The 15,388-nt window shown below is 43.5% G+C and overlaps 1 protein-coding gene across 1 annotated transcript in view; it reads right to left on the minus strand.

Annotated features, from left to right (window-relative positions):
* The window catches only part of LOC126285222 (protein O-mannosyl-transferase TMTC2-like), a 534,787-nt gene that overhangs the window by 66,814 nt on the left and 452,585 nt on the right, over nt 1–15,388 (minus strand). The window contains exon 8 of the mRNA XM_049984523.1: nt 11,774–11,888. Within this exon, the coding sequence (XP_049840480.1) occupies nt 11,774–11,888 (115 nt within the window). The remainder of the gene's footprint in view (nt 1–11,773; nt 11,889–15,388) is intronic.

Here is a 15,388-nt window from a genome sequence, read left to right on the forward strand (position 1 = left end):
AAAGTAGGATTACTGGATAACATTCGTCCAGTTACTGTTGGTGGACCATCGTTATATGATAGAAAGCGAAATAGGCAAAGTACAAGAGGGTGTATGCTTATCGAAATATTATCATACCAGAGAGGTCGTTACTTGTATACCTCGCGTACTGTGGCTGTCTATTTACTTCCTTGATGGCAGGAATTCACGAAGCTGTAAGCCTATATCAGTCTTCTGTACTGAAGTGTGAAATCTGAGGTATCGGAATGACAGGAACGCTGCGGCCATGATATTCATTTCAACAACGTATGCATGCGGCCAAGGAAAATCAACACTTATAGAAGGAAGTCCGAGAAGGGGATTAGGTTTCCAAGAACGAATGTAATTTTAATAGAGAGCACGACAACAGGACATTTTTACCTTAAAAAAAAAGAATAAAGCGCGAGGTTGCGCAGTGATCAGCACACTGGACTCGCATTCGGAAAGACAAAAAAATTGGGTTTCCAATGACTTCCCTAAATCGCTCCCACTGAAAAGAGCTTGGCTGATTTCCTTCTCCTTCCTTCCATAATCCGAGCTTGTGGTCCGTCTCGAATGACCTCGTTATCGGCGGGACGTTAAAGTCTAATCTTCCTTTTTTTCAAAAAAGGAAATGATAGTTTGTCGTTTTTAAACTTAAATATTGCGCTAAAATAAAGCAGAAATAAAACATGAAAGATAGCTCAGAATGGAAGGATGTGTTAAAAATAAGCTTGTCACGTTCACTGAACTGGTAAGGTCTGCATTGGAAGAGCTAATTATCAGAGGAGGATAGTGGTTCTGCAGGGTTGTAGGGTGCGTGTATAATGAAAGGGATTGGGTGGGTTGCAGTGAGCCGATGAGGGTAGAAGAGGAGAGCGGGGCGGCGATAGTAGGAGGTGGAAATGAAGAGGATAGGGGTCTGTGTGTCTTGTGGGGGGAGGGGGGGAAGGGGACTTGGTGAATGAGAGGAGGTGGATGGCAGAGAGAGGCAGACACGATGTGGAGCAGGACAGTGAGGAAAGATGCTGTACTCAGATGTGTGTCTCAAATGCTGTACATCTCCTCTGCAGATAAGCCTCAAATACCTCCAAGACGAAAATCAATGATCTTTTTCTATGTGACTGGTTGCAAGTAGCTGCAAATATAAATGATAAACGATTATTTTTCTTATCTAAACGAAACCAATATATGGATGCACACTAAATGTTTAATTTGCCGATATCATTGATCTGTTTTGATCTATGACGTCACCGAAATGGAGAACATGAACCACTTTCTGAAATGCAATATGCATAAAATAAACATCGTAAGATGACCGTAAGGCATGTAGCGTGTGGTTCAAAAACTGTCAGAATGATAATTCGGTTGGCAAAAGATTCCAGATTGGTTCTTTCCAAAGAGGAGATGACCATCACAGAAATATCAGAAAACCAACTAAAGGGTAACATTCTCCGAGTTGTGGCGTGGAATGTCGGAGGTGTTAATATGGCTGGGAAGATAGAAAATCTCAAAAGAGAAATAGAAAGGCTACATCTACACACACATAGGGCCAGTGAAAGGAAATGAAAAGAAGATAAGGATTTCTGATCAGAGGAATATGGGGTAATAGCAATATCAGCAGAAAATGATACAACGGGAGTAGGATTAGTTATGAATAGGAAGGTAGTGGAGGGTGTGAGCTACTGTAAACAGTTCGATGATAGGATTCTTCTCATTGCAACTGACAGCAAACCAACGCCAATAACAACAGTGCAGCTATACATGTCGACGTTACTAACAGAAGATCAAGAGGTACAGAAACGGTGTGAAGATATTGAACAGGTAATTCTGTAAGTGAATGGAGAAGATAAACTAATAAACAAGAGGATTTGGAATGAATTAGTAGAAGAAGGAATAGAAGAGAGAGTTACGGGAGAATCTGGGCTTGGTAACAATGAGATAGGAGAAAGCCTAATTGAGTTTTGCAATAAATTTTAGTTAGTAATGGTCAATACTCTGTTCATGAATCAGAAGAGGGGGAGGTATAATATGGCTTTGAGGTACTAGAAGAGTCGAGCGGGATTCCATCATGGTCAGACAGAGATTACGAAGTCAGAAATTGGACTGTAAGGTGTACCCGGGAGCAAATGCGCTATGTGATCAAAAGTATCCGGACACTCCAAAAGCATACGTTTTTCGTATTAGGTGCATTGTGCTACCACCTACTGCCAGGTACTCCATATCAGCGACCTCATTATTCATTAGAAATCATATGAGAGCAGAATGGGGCGCTCCGCGCAACACACGGACTTCGAACGTCGTCAGATGATTAGGTGTCACTTGCGTCACACGTCTGTGCGCTAGATTTCCACACTCCTCAACATCGCTAGGTCCACTGTTTTCGATGTGATACTGAAGTGGAAATGTGAAAGGACACATACAACACAAAAGCGTACAAGCCGACCTCGTCTGTTGACTGACAGAGACCGCCGACAGTTGAAGAGGGGCGTAATGTGTGATAGGCAGACATCTATCCAGACCATCACACAGGAATTCCAAACTGCATCAGAATCCACTACAAGTACAACGATAGTTAGGCGGGAGTTGGGAAAACTTGGATTTCATGGTCGAGCGGTTGCACATAAGCCGGTAAATGCCAAACGACGCCTCGCTTGGTGTAAGGAGCGAAAAAATTGGACGACTGAACAGTGGAAAAACGTTGTGTGGAGTGACGAATTCCGGTACACAATGTGGCGATCCGACGGCAGGGTGTTGGTAGGACGAATGTCCAGCGAAAGTCTTCTGCCAGCGTGTGCAGTGCCAACAGTTAAATTCGGAGGCTGTGGTGTTATGGTGTGGTCGTGTTTTTCGTGGTGGGGCTTGCACCCGTTGTTGCTTTGCGTGGCACTAACACAGCACAGGGCTACATTGATGTTTTATGCCCCTTCTTGCTTCCCACTGTTGAAGAGCAATTCGGGGATGACGATCGAACACCTTTTCATAATCCACGGCCTGTGGCGGAGTAGTTTCACGACAATAACATCCCTGTAATCGATTGGCCTGAACAGCGTCCTAACCTGAATCCTATAGAACACCTTTGGGGTGTTTTGGAATGCCGAATTCGTGCCAAGCCTCGCCGACCGTCATCGATACCTCTCCTCAGTGTACCATTCCGTGAAGAATGGGCTGCTATTCCCAAAGAAACCTTCCAGCAGCTGACTGAATTTATGTGTGCGAGAGTGGAACGTGTCATCAAAGCTAAGGGTGGGCCAACACCATATTGAGTTCCAGCATTACCGATGGAGGGCGCCACGAACTTGTAAGTAATATTCAGCCAGGTGACCGGTTACTTTTGATCACGTAGTGTATAAAGTCGGATGACATTTTAGTAATGATGAACGACAGAATGAAGCTAAAGAGAACTGTTCGTAAAAATCAGTACAGAAAGAAACTGGATACTGAAGTACTGAGAAATATTAAGATGCCTCTGAAGTTCTCTAAGGCTGTAGAGAGGGTGGTCATGAATGTTGCAGTAAGCAGTCGAGGTGAAGAAGAATGAAAACTTGTGATAAAGGAAGGTAACTGCGAAAGAACCAAAGGATGACTGAAGAAATAATTCAATTGATTGACGAAGGATGTAACTACAAAAACAGAAATACGACGAAGGATGTAACTACAAAAACAGGAATACGACGATATAAATCACTTAGGAATGAAATAAACAGGAAGAGCAAGGAAGCCCCTTGGCTGTAGGAAAAAATCGTATAAATCCGGAAGGAAATGATCGTCGGAAGGACTGAATGAACATGTAGGCACGTCAAGTCAACCTTCTGTGAAATTCAGCTGCTGAGAATTCTTCCGGGCTGTATGGCCGTGCTCCATGGAACTCTTCAATCCCTGGCGTTCCGTCAAGGCTACGTCCGACATCTTCGGAGGTGCTCCTGGTTGTGCTGAGTCTTGCCGACTGACGAGTCGGACGTCGAAGAGCGGCCTAAATACAGTGGAAAGTGGGCGTGGTCTGGATTTCACGTGATAGCAGAGATAAACCTTATCAAAGATAAAATTCTTTAACTATCGATCATAGTACGTCAAAGATAAAAACTTCACTGAGTTTCATGGCTTCTTCTTTTCTGTTAAAATTATCCTCATGTTTATTTATTTCGATGATAATAGTTCATCGTATTACATAAAACTTCAGTTTCCGAAAATTGCACTACGTGATCACCTGATTGAAGAGCATGTTCCGCCACGGCTGATTTGTCTGTTTTCCCTAGTCGGCAAAGACTTTTATGTTCCTTCAACCGAGTATTGAAAATTAAAAGTAACGATTGCAATGTGAATTCCGCTGTTAAACGCAGAGGCGTGAAGTGGATAAGTGGAAAGACTATACTAAGTAAGGTAGAAGGGATAGGTAACATTCCTTCGGAATTTCTGAAATCATTGCTAGAAGTTGAAAGATGATTAATCGCGAATGCTTACATCCTTTCCATTTTTATTACTATTATGACGTTTCATGAAATGGGTTGACAGTGATTGCATACTGCATGCCACATCATCTAGTTGCACTGGCTAATTAGAGGCGACGGCTCTTTCCTTCTGATGACTAAGGTATTGTGATGTGTTTGTGCTACCGCTCGGTGGGCACAGACACACTGCTCTGAGTGCTTAACTACAAATTTCAGCCCTCTCTAATGACGGGTTGTCAACCTCGAAATTGTTCCATATTGGGAGAAAAACGTTTCTGGAATCGGCAGGTATTTGCGGGATGATGGCAGAGAACCTTTTTCAGAGTGCCACATCTGTTAGCATGGTGAAACCCTTCTCCTCGGAGTCGAAGCCACTCGCTGTTGGGTGTCCGACAGTTTATTGCCAATGCAGCCGGTAATTTTTTAAGACGTTTTGGTTCCCATGCAAAGTGATTTCCTACGCAATCTGAAAATAAGCGGCATGTCTGGAAATCATGCTGTGTCGTCAGAAGCCGCACCGAGGGCGTCAGTGACCTTTGCTGACAAGCCACCCCGTTATGGAAGGGACTTTCACTCGCTGCTGTTGGGAGACAGTGCGAGGAGTTTTGATTACGCGATTTACGTGGAGAAAATCCTGCTACATGCAGTTGGTACTTTGAGTTTTTTGAGACATTCCACGTGGACTGTTTTTTGTGAGCTCGTGCGGGGGTGCCAGTCTAGGGAGAGTTCATTTGGGTGCAGAGTCTTGTACGCAACACATAGTTCACCTGAGAGAGGAGAGTCCAACGTGTGAGACTGGGTGCCGTGGACTTAAGAGATTTTTGCAGTGCTGAGCACAGGGTTAACTTAGGACGGCAGAGCTTTGTGGTGAGCATATTTGCAGCTCCGGCACACAGGGATGTTTCTGTGTTCCCTCACACCATCTGCAGTTGTTTACTTAATGCAGGCACCACAGCCTCACAATCGCTAACACGTAAGATAGAGTGTTAGGTAGCGCTAATGTTCATATTGTCACACAGATGACAAAATGGTAGATATCGAAATAGACGACAGAGGGATAGAGAAACAATTAAAATCGCTCAAAAGAGGAAAGGCGGCAGGACCTGATGGGATACCAGTTCGATTTTACACAGAGTACGCGAAGGAACTTGCCCCCATTCTTGCAGCGGTGTACCGAAGGTCTCTAGAAGAGCGTAGCGTGCCAAAGGATTGGAAAAGGGCACAGGTCATCCCCGTTTTCAAGAAGGGACGTCGAACAGACGTGCAGAACTATATCTCTAACGTCGATCATTTGGAGAATTTTGGAACACGTATTATGTTCGAGAATAATGACTTTTCTGGAGACTAGAAATCTAGCCTGTACGAATCAGCATGGGTTTCGAAAAAGACGATCGTGTGAAACCAAACTCGCGCTATTTGTCCACGAGACCCAGACGGCCACAGACATGGGTTCCCAGGTATATGCCGTGTTTCCTGACTTCCGCAAGGCATTCGATACAGTTTCCCACAGTCGTTTAATGAACAAAGTAAGAGCATATGGACTATCAGACCAATTGTGTGATTGGATTGAAGAGTTCCTAGATAACAGAACGCAACACGTCATTCTCAATGCAGAGAAGTCTTCCGAAGTAAGAGTGATTTCAGGTGTGCCGCAGGGAGTGTCATAGGACCGTTGCTGTTCACAATATACGTAAATGACCTTGTGGATGACATCGGAAGTTCACTGAGGCTTTTTGCGGAGGATGCTGTGGTATATCGAGAGGTTGTAACAATGGAAAATTATACGGAGATGCAGGAGCATCTGCAGCGAATTGACGCATGGTGCTAGGAATGGCAATTGAATCTCAATGTAGACAAGTGTAATGTGCTGCGAATACATAGCAAGAAACATCCCTTGTCATTTAGCTACAATATAGCAGGTCAACAACTCGAAGCAGTTAATTCCATAAATTATCTGGGAGTACGCATTTGGAGTGGTTTAAAATGGAATGATCATGTAAAGTTGATCGTCGGTAAAGCAGATGCCAGACTGAGATTCATTGGAAGAATCATAAGGAAATGCAATCCGAAAACAAAGGAAGTAGGTTACACTACGCTTGTTCGCCCACTGCTTGAATACTGCTCAGCAGTGTGGAATCCGTACCAGATAGGATTGATAGAAGAGATAGAGAAGATCCAACGGAAAGCAGCGCGCTTCCTTACAGGATCATTTAGTAATCGCGAAAGCGTTACGGAGATGATAGATAAACTCCAGTGTAGGACTGCAGGAGAGACGCTCAGTAGCTCGGTACGGGCTTTTGTTGAAGTTTCGAGAACATACCTTCACCGAGGAGTCAAGCAGTATATTGCTCCCTCCTACGTATATCTCGCGAAGAGACCATGAGGACAAAATCAGAGAGATTAGAGCCCACACAGAGGCATACCGACAATCCTTCTTTCCACTAACAATACGAGACTGGAACAGAAGGGAGAACCGATAGAGGTACTCAAGGTACCCTCCGTCACACACCGTCAGGTGGCTTGCGGAGTATGGATGTAGATGCAGATGTAGATATTCGCAGAGGGAGGCGTCACATAGAGAATTTCAATTCTTCATGCCATCATCGCCAGTCAATCATTACTACTGATACAATTTTGATTTATAAATGTCTTGTTGGTCACATTCCACGCAACTATTTCAATCAATAACCTCCCTCATTTCAGTAGAGAAGATTGCTCGTTCATGTAATAATTCTGTCTCTGTTTGTGGGATATTTCATGTTATTTATCTTCTCATCACAAGATGCCAACTTGAGGGTACCACAAGTGCCACATAATATTAATTCGCATTTAGATAGACAAATTTCAGTGATATGTCCGAAGGGTTGTCCAGAGCCAGGAGTTATTCCAGTACAGAAATTAATATCGGCTAATTCCCACATTACCATACCACCGGGGCATCTTGTAGAAAGGTAACAAAGCGACTATTGGGGTTGGTGCATAGAGTCTGTGAGACTGGAGATATACGGTTAGATCAATCAGATTTTCTTTAAAGTATTGTCGACACCATCCCAAAGACAGCAAGGACAGACAAGTACGAGAATCACAGCACAATCAGCTTAACAACCCACACACTCAAGGTACTGTGAAGGATATTCTACGGAAAGATGGAAAAGAAAAAAAGACCATGAATATTACTTTGGCAATAGGAGAGGTAAAGAGAAAAGAGAGGCAGTTCTGACCTTATGAGTTTATAATTGGAACAAGACTGAAGAAAAACTGAGAGACATTGATAGGAGTTTTTTATTTAGAAAAAGCGTTCGAGAATTTAAAATGGTGCAAGAGGATCGGAATTCTTACAAAAATAGGAACAAGATATAGGTAATGATGAGTAATATAAAGAATAATCAAGACAGTCTGAAAAGGTTGTAGAGGCGTTGCACGGTCGTTTCTGCTGAGAAATAATTGTTAAGAAAAAAATTTCAAACGTTGTGTCGTTTCCGAGTTAATTTGCGTCGAAGTTAACCAATCAGGCTGCTCCACGCGCAAATTCAAGCAGCTCGCCAGAGATGCTGTCACCAACAGTGTCCTATTTTGTTTTTCTAAAATCGAAAAAGAGATCGATACAAAAATTGGACTTGCAAAGGTAGTAAGGATCGAACCCGAGCCAAAAGGCCTATCACTCTCGAGCGCTATCACCTACGCTATGAGAACAACTGTCTTAATTGCGTCTCGCGTTCTGTTTGAATTTGTGCGCTCAACGACCTGATTGTCTAACTACAGTACTAATTAACTCGGAAACGGCGTAACGTATCACATTTTTTTCTTGATAGTGATTTGTCAGCAGAGCCCTCCCTGCAACATCATTAAAAGCCCTTAAACCTGTTTCTGACCATCCTGTACAATGCGTACAATAACTAAGAGAGAACAGTAAGAACAGAAGACCAACAATGAGATTATCTAATCAAAAAGGGTGTAAGACAGCGATGTAGAGTACCGCCCCTGCTATTCACATTGTGCATCGAAGAAGCAACAACAGAAATAATATACAGTTTCAAAAGTGCGATTAAAATTCAAGTTGAGATGATATCAATGATAAGATTCGCTTACGACATTGTTGAGTGAAAGTAAGGAAGAATTACAGGACCTGTTGAACAGAATCAACAATTTAATGAGCACAGTGTATGGATTAAGGGTAAACCGAAGGAAGACGAAAGTAATGAGGAGCAGGAGAAATGAAATTAGCGGTAAACTTACCATCAAAATTAGTGCTCCTACCTTGGAGGCCAAATAACCCACAACGGAAGAAACAAGGAGAACATAAAAAAGACAGACTAGCGCAGGCAAAGTGGGTATTTCTGGGCAAGAGAAGTCTGCTGGTATCAAACATTTGACAAAATTTCTGAGAATGTACATTTCTTCTTCTTCTTCTTCTTCTTCTCCTCAGCGATCACAGGCCCTGCAGACCACGCGCTGCATCAACTATCTGCTTCCAATACCTTCTATCTCTCGCAGTCTCTCTCCTCCCTACGGAAATTCCTAATGCTGCGATGTCCTTCTCTATGTTATTTTTCCACCTTATAAGAGTCGGCCCAATGGTCTTGTCGCCTGGAGAGTTCCTTCAAATGCTTTTTTTGGTGATTCTGTTGTTTTCCGTTCTAGCCACATGCTTAGACCATTCCAATCTCCTACTTTTTAATTTCTGGTTGATAGTGGTTGCTTTATTAGCTGATAAATTTCATTGTTCTTTCGGATTCTCCATCTGTCATTCTCCAACACAGGTCCCCAGATTTTTCTCATTACTTTTCTTTCGCAAACATTCAGTTTTTCTCTTTCATTCTTCGTAAGCGTCCAGTTTTCTGAACCGTACAGTACTATGGGGCAGATGATAGTATTGTATATCTTCATCTTTGTGGTGATTGACATAGCTTTGCTTTTGAGTGGGTTGCTTAGTGAGTACTGAAATGTTGACCCTGAGGCTATTCTTTCGTTTATATCCATTGTTATGATATTTTTACAATTGAAACGTAATCCAAGGTATTTAAACTGAAGAATTTAGAATGTTAGTCAATTTAAAAGTAAGGATTTGGGCTTATGACTCGAGCTATTTCCATATATTCTGTTTTCTCTTGGTTAACCAAAAGCCATATTTTGCTGGCACTGTGCCTGAGAGATATGTACATGTCTTTCAGTTCTTCTTTAGTTTGACTCAGCAACGCTATATCATCTGCATAAGCCAGGAGTTTTACTTCGAATCGGAGACCATTTTATAGATGTAAATTAATCTCCTGAACCACTTTCTCTAATGCAAGGTTGAAGAGGACCCATGAAAGAGCGTCTCCTTGTCGTAAGCCTGTTTTAATTGGAAAGGCGGGGGTAAGGATCCTCTAAATTTCATTGCTGCCTGGGAGCCATCCATGCACAGTTGTATCATCTTAATGATTGTACTGGGTATACTAAATTCTCATAACTTGTTGTAGAGGCTACTTCTGTGGATGCTGCCATAGGCCCGCTGAAAGTCAATGAAGAGACAGTGGATGTTTTTGTTGAATTCTCAGGATTTCTCAAACATCTACATTTACATCTACATGGTTACTCTGAAATTTACACTTAAGTGCCTGGCAGAGGGTTCATCGAACCATTTTCATACTACTTCTCTACCATTCCACTCTCGAATGGCCTGTGGGAAAAAGGAACACCTAAATCTTTCCGTTCGAACTCTAATTTCTCTTATTTTATTATGATGATCATTTCTCCCTACGTAGGCGGGCGTCAACAAAATATTTACGCATTCGGAAGAGAAAGTTGGTGATTGAAATTTCGTAAATAGATCTCGCCACAAAGAAATCCACCTTTGTTTCAGTGACTGCCACCTGAAATCGTGTATCAATCAGTGACACTCTCACCCCTATTGCGCGATAACACGAAACGAGCTTCCCTTCTTTTCACCTTTTCGATGTCCTTCGTCAATCCTACGTGGTAAGGATCCCATACCGCGGAGCAGTATTCCAGCAGAGGACGGACAACTGTAATGTAGGCTGTCTCTTTAGCGGGTTTGTCGCACCTTCTAAGTGTTCAGCCAACAAAGCCCACTCTTTGTTTCGCCTTCCCCATAATATTACCTATGGAGTCTTTCCAATTTGCTCGTAATTGTAATTCCTAGCCCTTAGATCTGTCGTGGCAACGGCCTTGCCGCAAAGGATCCACCGGTTCTTGTGAGATCACCGAAGTTAAGCGCTGTTGGGCGTGGCCGGCACTTGGATGGGTGACCATCCAGCCACCATGCGCTGTTGCCATTTTCCAGGGTACACTCAGCCTCGTGATGCCAATTGAGGAGCCACTCGACCGAATAGTAGTGGCTTCGGTCAAGAATACCATCATAACGACCGGGAGAGTGGTGTGCTAACCCCAAGCCCCTCCTATCCGCATCTTCGTCTGAGGATGACACGGCGGTCGGATGGTCCCATTAAGCCACCCGTGGCCTGAAGAAGGAGTGCCAGATATGTCGTATAGTGAACAAATTATCAGTCGTGGAACGGTTTGTTCGAAATCCAGCCTGGTAATCTTGAATAATGTTTTCTGTGTAAGTTATGTATGGCAGGGAATCATATACTAGGTGAGTGGGAATAGAAGAGAATCTAAGCGTTTGTAAAGTGGTACTATAGAAGGATGTTGAAAATTAGGTTGACTGATAAGATAAGAATTAGTGAATAAAGGAATGTTTGGAAAAGACTGACAAGAACAGGGGACGGGATGGTAGGGCATTTATTGGGACATGACAGAATAATTTCCATGGTGCTAGAGGGAACTGTAGAGGGCAAAAATTGTAGCAGTAGACACAGAATGGAATAGATCCACGAAGTAACTGAAGAAGTATTGTGTAAACATTACTTTGAGAGGAAGAGGCTGCCATGGGTGAGGAATTCGTGGCTGGCTGCACCAAACCAATCAGAAAACTGAAAAAATCACAGACAAAAAGACAAGAATTGCAGTTATACTGACGACACCACCTAATTCGTTTCATCAGTTCCCAACCGAAGTGCCACCTTGAAGTGCAAACTAGACCTCGTACTGTGCTGAAGATCAGTCGGCCACCACAGTTTACACTGCAGGAAATACCACAGAAACAAAGTCAATATTGTCAGTGTTCTACTTCTGCTTGAGTTCGTGCCTGACGATGCTACAACACTGTTGCGTCACAGCCCTAAGCCGATGTCCGGTGTACGCAGGCTCCACTTGCACCTCCGCACAGAGCGCGCGCTGCTGGCTGGCGGGGCAGAGCAGTCGTAGCACCAGTGGCAGTGGCGGCGGCGGCGGCAGCGCTGCTGGGGCGCTGCTGGGGTACTCACAGGTTGTAGTGGACGTCGGCCATGTTGGGCCTGTGCCTGAGCGCCTGCCTCAGCGCCCACTCCGCCTCCTGCAGGCGGCCGGCGGAACTCAGCACCGAACCCAGGTTGCCGTAAGCTGTCAACAATAACAACAACCACAACACTTGTAATGAGTCATTTCTAAGGTTGGCGCGTCACTCACAAACTACATTCTAATCTTCTTCAGTTAGTAAGTTTTACGTTCCATGGATTATTTAACATTCACATTACTCGGTGGCAGCAATGTGTACCCTTCTTTGTGCCAACGAAAACTTTAATGTGGAATAATGAATGAACATTTTTCTTCTGGTAACGGTCTTGCCACAGTGGGTACACCGGTTCCCGTCAGATCACCGAAGTTAAGCACTGTCGAGCGTGGCCGGCACTTGGATCGGTGACCATCCAGGCCGCCATGCACTGTTGCCATTTGTCGGGGTGCACTCAGCCTCGTGATGCCAATTGAGGACCTACTCGACCGAATAGTATCGGCTCCGGTCAAAGAAAACCATCGTAACGACTGGGAGATTGGTGTGCTGACCGCACGACCCTCCTATCCGCATCCTCATCTGAGGATGACACGGATGGTCCCGATGGGCCACTTCTGGCCTGATGAAGGAGTGCTGTAAATTTTTCTTCTGGTGTTGTATTTATTTAAGTACGTTATCGTCCCTTTTGAACTGCAGCGGGTTGTTTACAACGAACTTCACGAGGAATTAAACATACAGTGATGCAGTAATCAAAATGTCTAACTCCTGAGAGAGATATCTACAAGATGATTGTGTGTGAGCACCACATTTTATTCTCACAGCATGTTTTCGTGCAATGGACACTTTTTTTTGTATATATGGGTAACCCAAGAACATAATTCCATATGACACCACTGAAGGAAAATATGCAAAATATGTTAACTTACTGATTTGCGTCTCCCCAAGTAAAAATGTGACTGAAGAGTCCACAAATGTATTTCTTTCCAATTTAAATTCCCGTCAATACGGGCATATAAATGTTTTGAAATTACCACCTTACTTACCACTTCCTTACCACGTGTTACATTCATCACTGGTATAGTGCCTCTACATGTCCAGAATCGAAGGTTTTGTGTTTTTGAAGTTGAGACAGACCGGTTGCAGAATACTTTCGAGAACATGCAATATTCGGCAGGTTTAATTTTCAGTGGGTTTCCAACAGAGCTGAAAAAATTGAGTGATGAACCTCAACTATTCAAATCCAAGTTTGGGCGGGCACAATACAGCTCAGCGCAGACTGTGGAATATGAGGCTCTGGATGATACTACCCCTACGGGTTCATCTGTTGTCTCAACGACATCAGCAACAGGACGGGTGGTAGGGACAGAGCATCGAGTGACATTATACTGAGTGCACTATCTGAAAATTACCTCGAGCAATTAAACAGAGAGCCGACTCGTGGAGATAACATCTTGGACCTACTGATAACAAACAGACCCGAACTTTTCGACTCTGTATGTGCAGAACAGGGAATAGGTGATCATAAGGCCGTTGCAGCATCCCTGAATATGGAAGTTAATAGGAATATAAAAAAAGGGAGGAAGGTTTATCTGTTTAGCAAGCAGATTTCAGACTACCTAACAGATCAAAACGAAAATTTCTGTTCCGACACTGACAATGTTGAGTGTTTATGGAAAAAGTTCAAGGCAATCGTAAAATGCGTTTTAGACAGGTATGTGCAGAGTAAAACTGTGAGGGACGGGAAAAACCCACCGTGGTTCAACAAAAAAGTTAGGAAACTACTGTGAAAGCAAAGAGAGCTTCACTCCAAGTGTAAATGCAGCCAAAACCTCTCAGACAAACAGAAGCTAAACGCTGTCAAAGTTAGCGTAAGGAGGGCTATGCATGAAGCGTTCAGTGAATTCGAAAGTAAAATTCTATGTACCGACTTTACAGGAAGTCCTAGGAAGTTCTGGTCTTACGTTAAATCAGTAATTGGCTCGAAACATGATATCCAGACACTCCGGGATGATGATGGCATTGAAACAGAGGATGACACGCGTAAAGCTGAAATACTAAACACCTTTTTCCAAACCTGTTTCACAGAGGGAGACCGCACTGCAGTTCCTTCTCTAAATCCTCGCACAAACGAAAAAATGGCTCACATCGAAATAAGTGTCCAAGGAATAGAAAAGCAACTGGAATCACTCAACAGAGGAAAGTCCACTGGACCTGACGGGATACCAATTCGATTCTACACAGAGTACGAGAAAGAACTTGCCCTCCTTCTAATAGCCGTGTACCGCAAGTCTCTAGAGGAACGCAAGGTTCCAAATGATTGGAAAAGAGCACAGGTAGTCCCAGTCTTCAAGAATGGTCGTCGAGCAGATGCGCAAAACTATAGACCTATATATCTGACGTCGATCTGATGTAGAATTTTAGAACATGTTTTTTGCTCGAGTATCATGTCGGTTTTGGAAACCCAGAATCTACTCTGTAGGAATCAACATGGATTCCGGAAACAGCGATCGTGTGAGACCCAACTCGCTTTATTTGTTCATGAGACCCCGAAAATATTAGATACAGGCTCCCAGGTAGATGCTATTTTTCGTGACTTCCGGAAGGCGTTCGATATAGTTCCGCACTGTTGCCTGATAAACAAAGTAAGAGCCTACGGAATATCAGATCAGCTGTGTGGCTGGATTGAAGAGTTTTTAGCAAACAGAACACAGCATGAGACGTCTACAGACGTTAATGTAACCTCTGGGTGCCACAGGGGAGTGTTATGGGACCATTGCTTTTCACAATATATATATATATATATATGACCTAGTAGATAGTGTCGGAAGTTCCATGCAGCTTTTCGGGGATCATGCTGTAGTATACAGAGAAGTTGAAGCATTAGAAAATTGTAGCGAAATGCAGGAATATCTGCAGCGGATAGGCACTTGGTGCAGGGAGTGGCAACTGACCTTTAACATAGACAAATGTAATGTATTGCGAATACATAGAAAGAAGGATCCTTTATTGTATGATTATATGATAGTGGAACAAACACTGGTAGCAGTTACTTCTGTAAAATATCTGGGAGTATGCGTACGGAATGATTTGAAGTGGAATGATCATATAAAACTAATTGTTGGTAAGGCGAGTACCAGGTTGAGATTAATTGGGAGAGTCCTTAGAAAATGTAGTCCATCAACGAAAGAGGTGGCTTACAAAACACTCGTTCGACCTATACTTGAGTATTGCTCATCAGTGTGGGATCCGTACCAGATCGGGTTGGCGGAGGAGATAGAGAAGATCCAAAGAAGAGCGGCGCGTTTTGTCACAGGGTTATTTGGTAACCGTGATAGCGTTCCGGAGATGTTTAAGAAACTCAAGTGGCAGACTCTGCAAGAGAGGAGCTCTGCATCGCGGTGTAGTTTGATCGCCAGGTTTCGAGAGGGTGCGTTTCTGGATGAGGTATCGAATATATTGCTTCCCCCTACTTATACCTCCCGAGGAGATCACGAATGTAAAATTAGAGACATTAGAGCGCGCACGGAGGCTTTCAGACAGTCGTTCTTCCCGCGAACCATACGCCACACACCGTTGGCTGGCTTGCGGAGTATAAATGTAGACGTAGATG

Source organism: Schistocerca gregaria, chromosome 8 (genome assembly GCF_023897955.1).
Source record: "Schistocerca gregaria isolate iqSchGreg1 chromosome 8, iqSchGreg1.2, whole genome shotgun sequence".
In the NCBI taxonomy this organism is placed as follows: domain Eukaryota; kingdom Metazoa; phylum Arthropoda; class Insecta; order Orthoptera; family Acrididae; genus Schistocerca; species Schistocerca gregaria.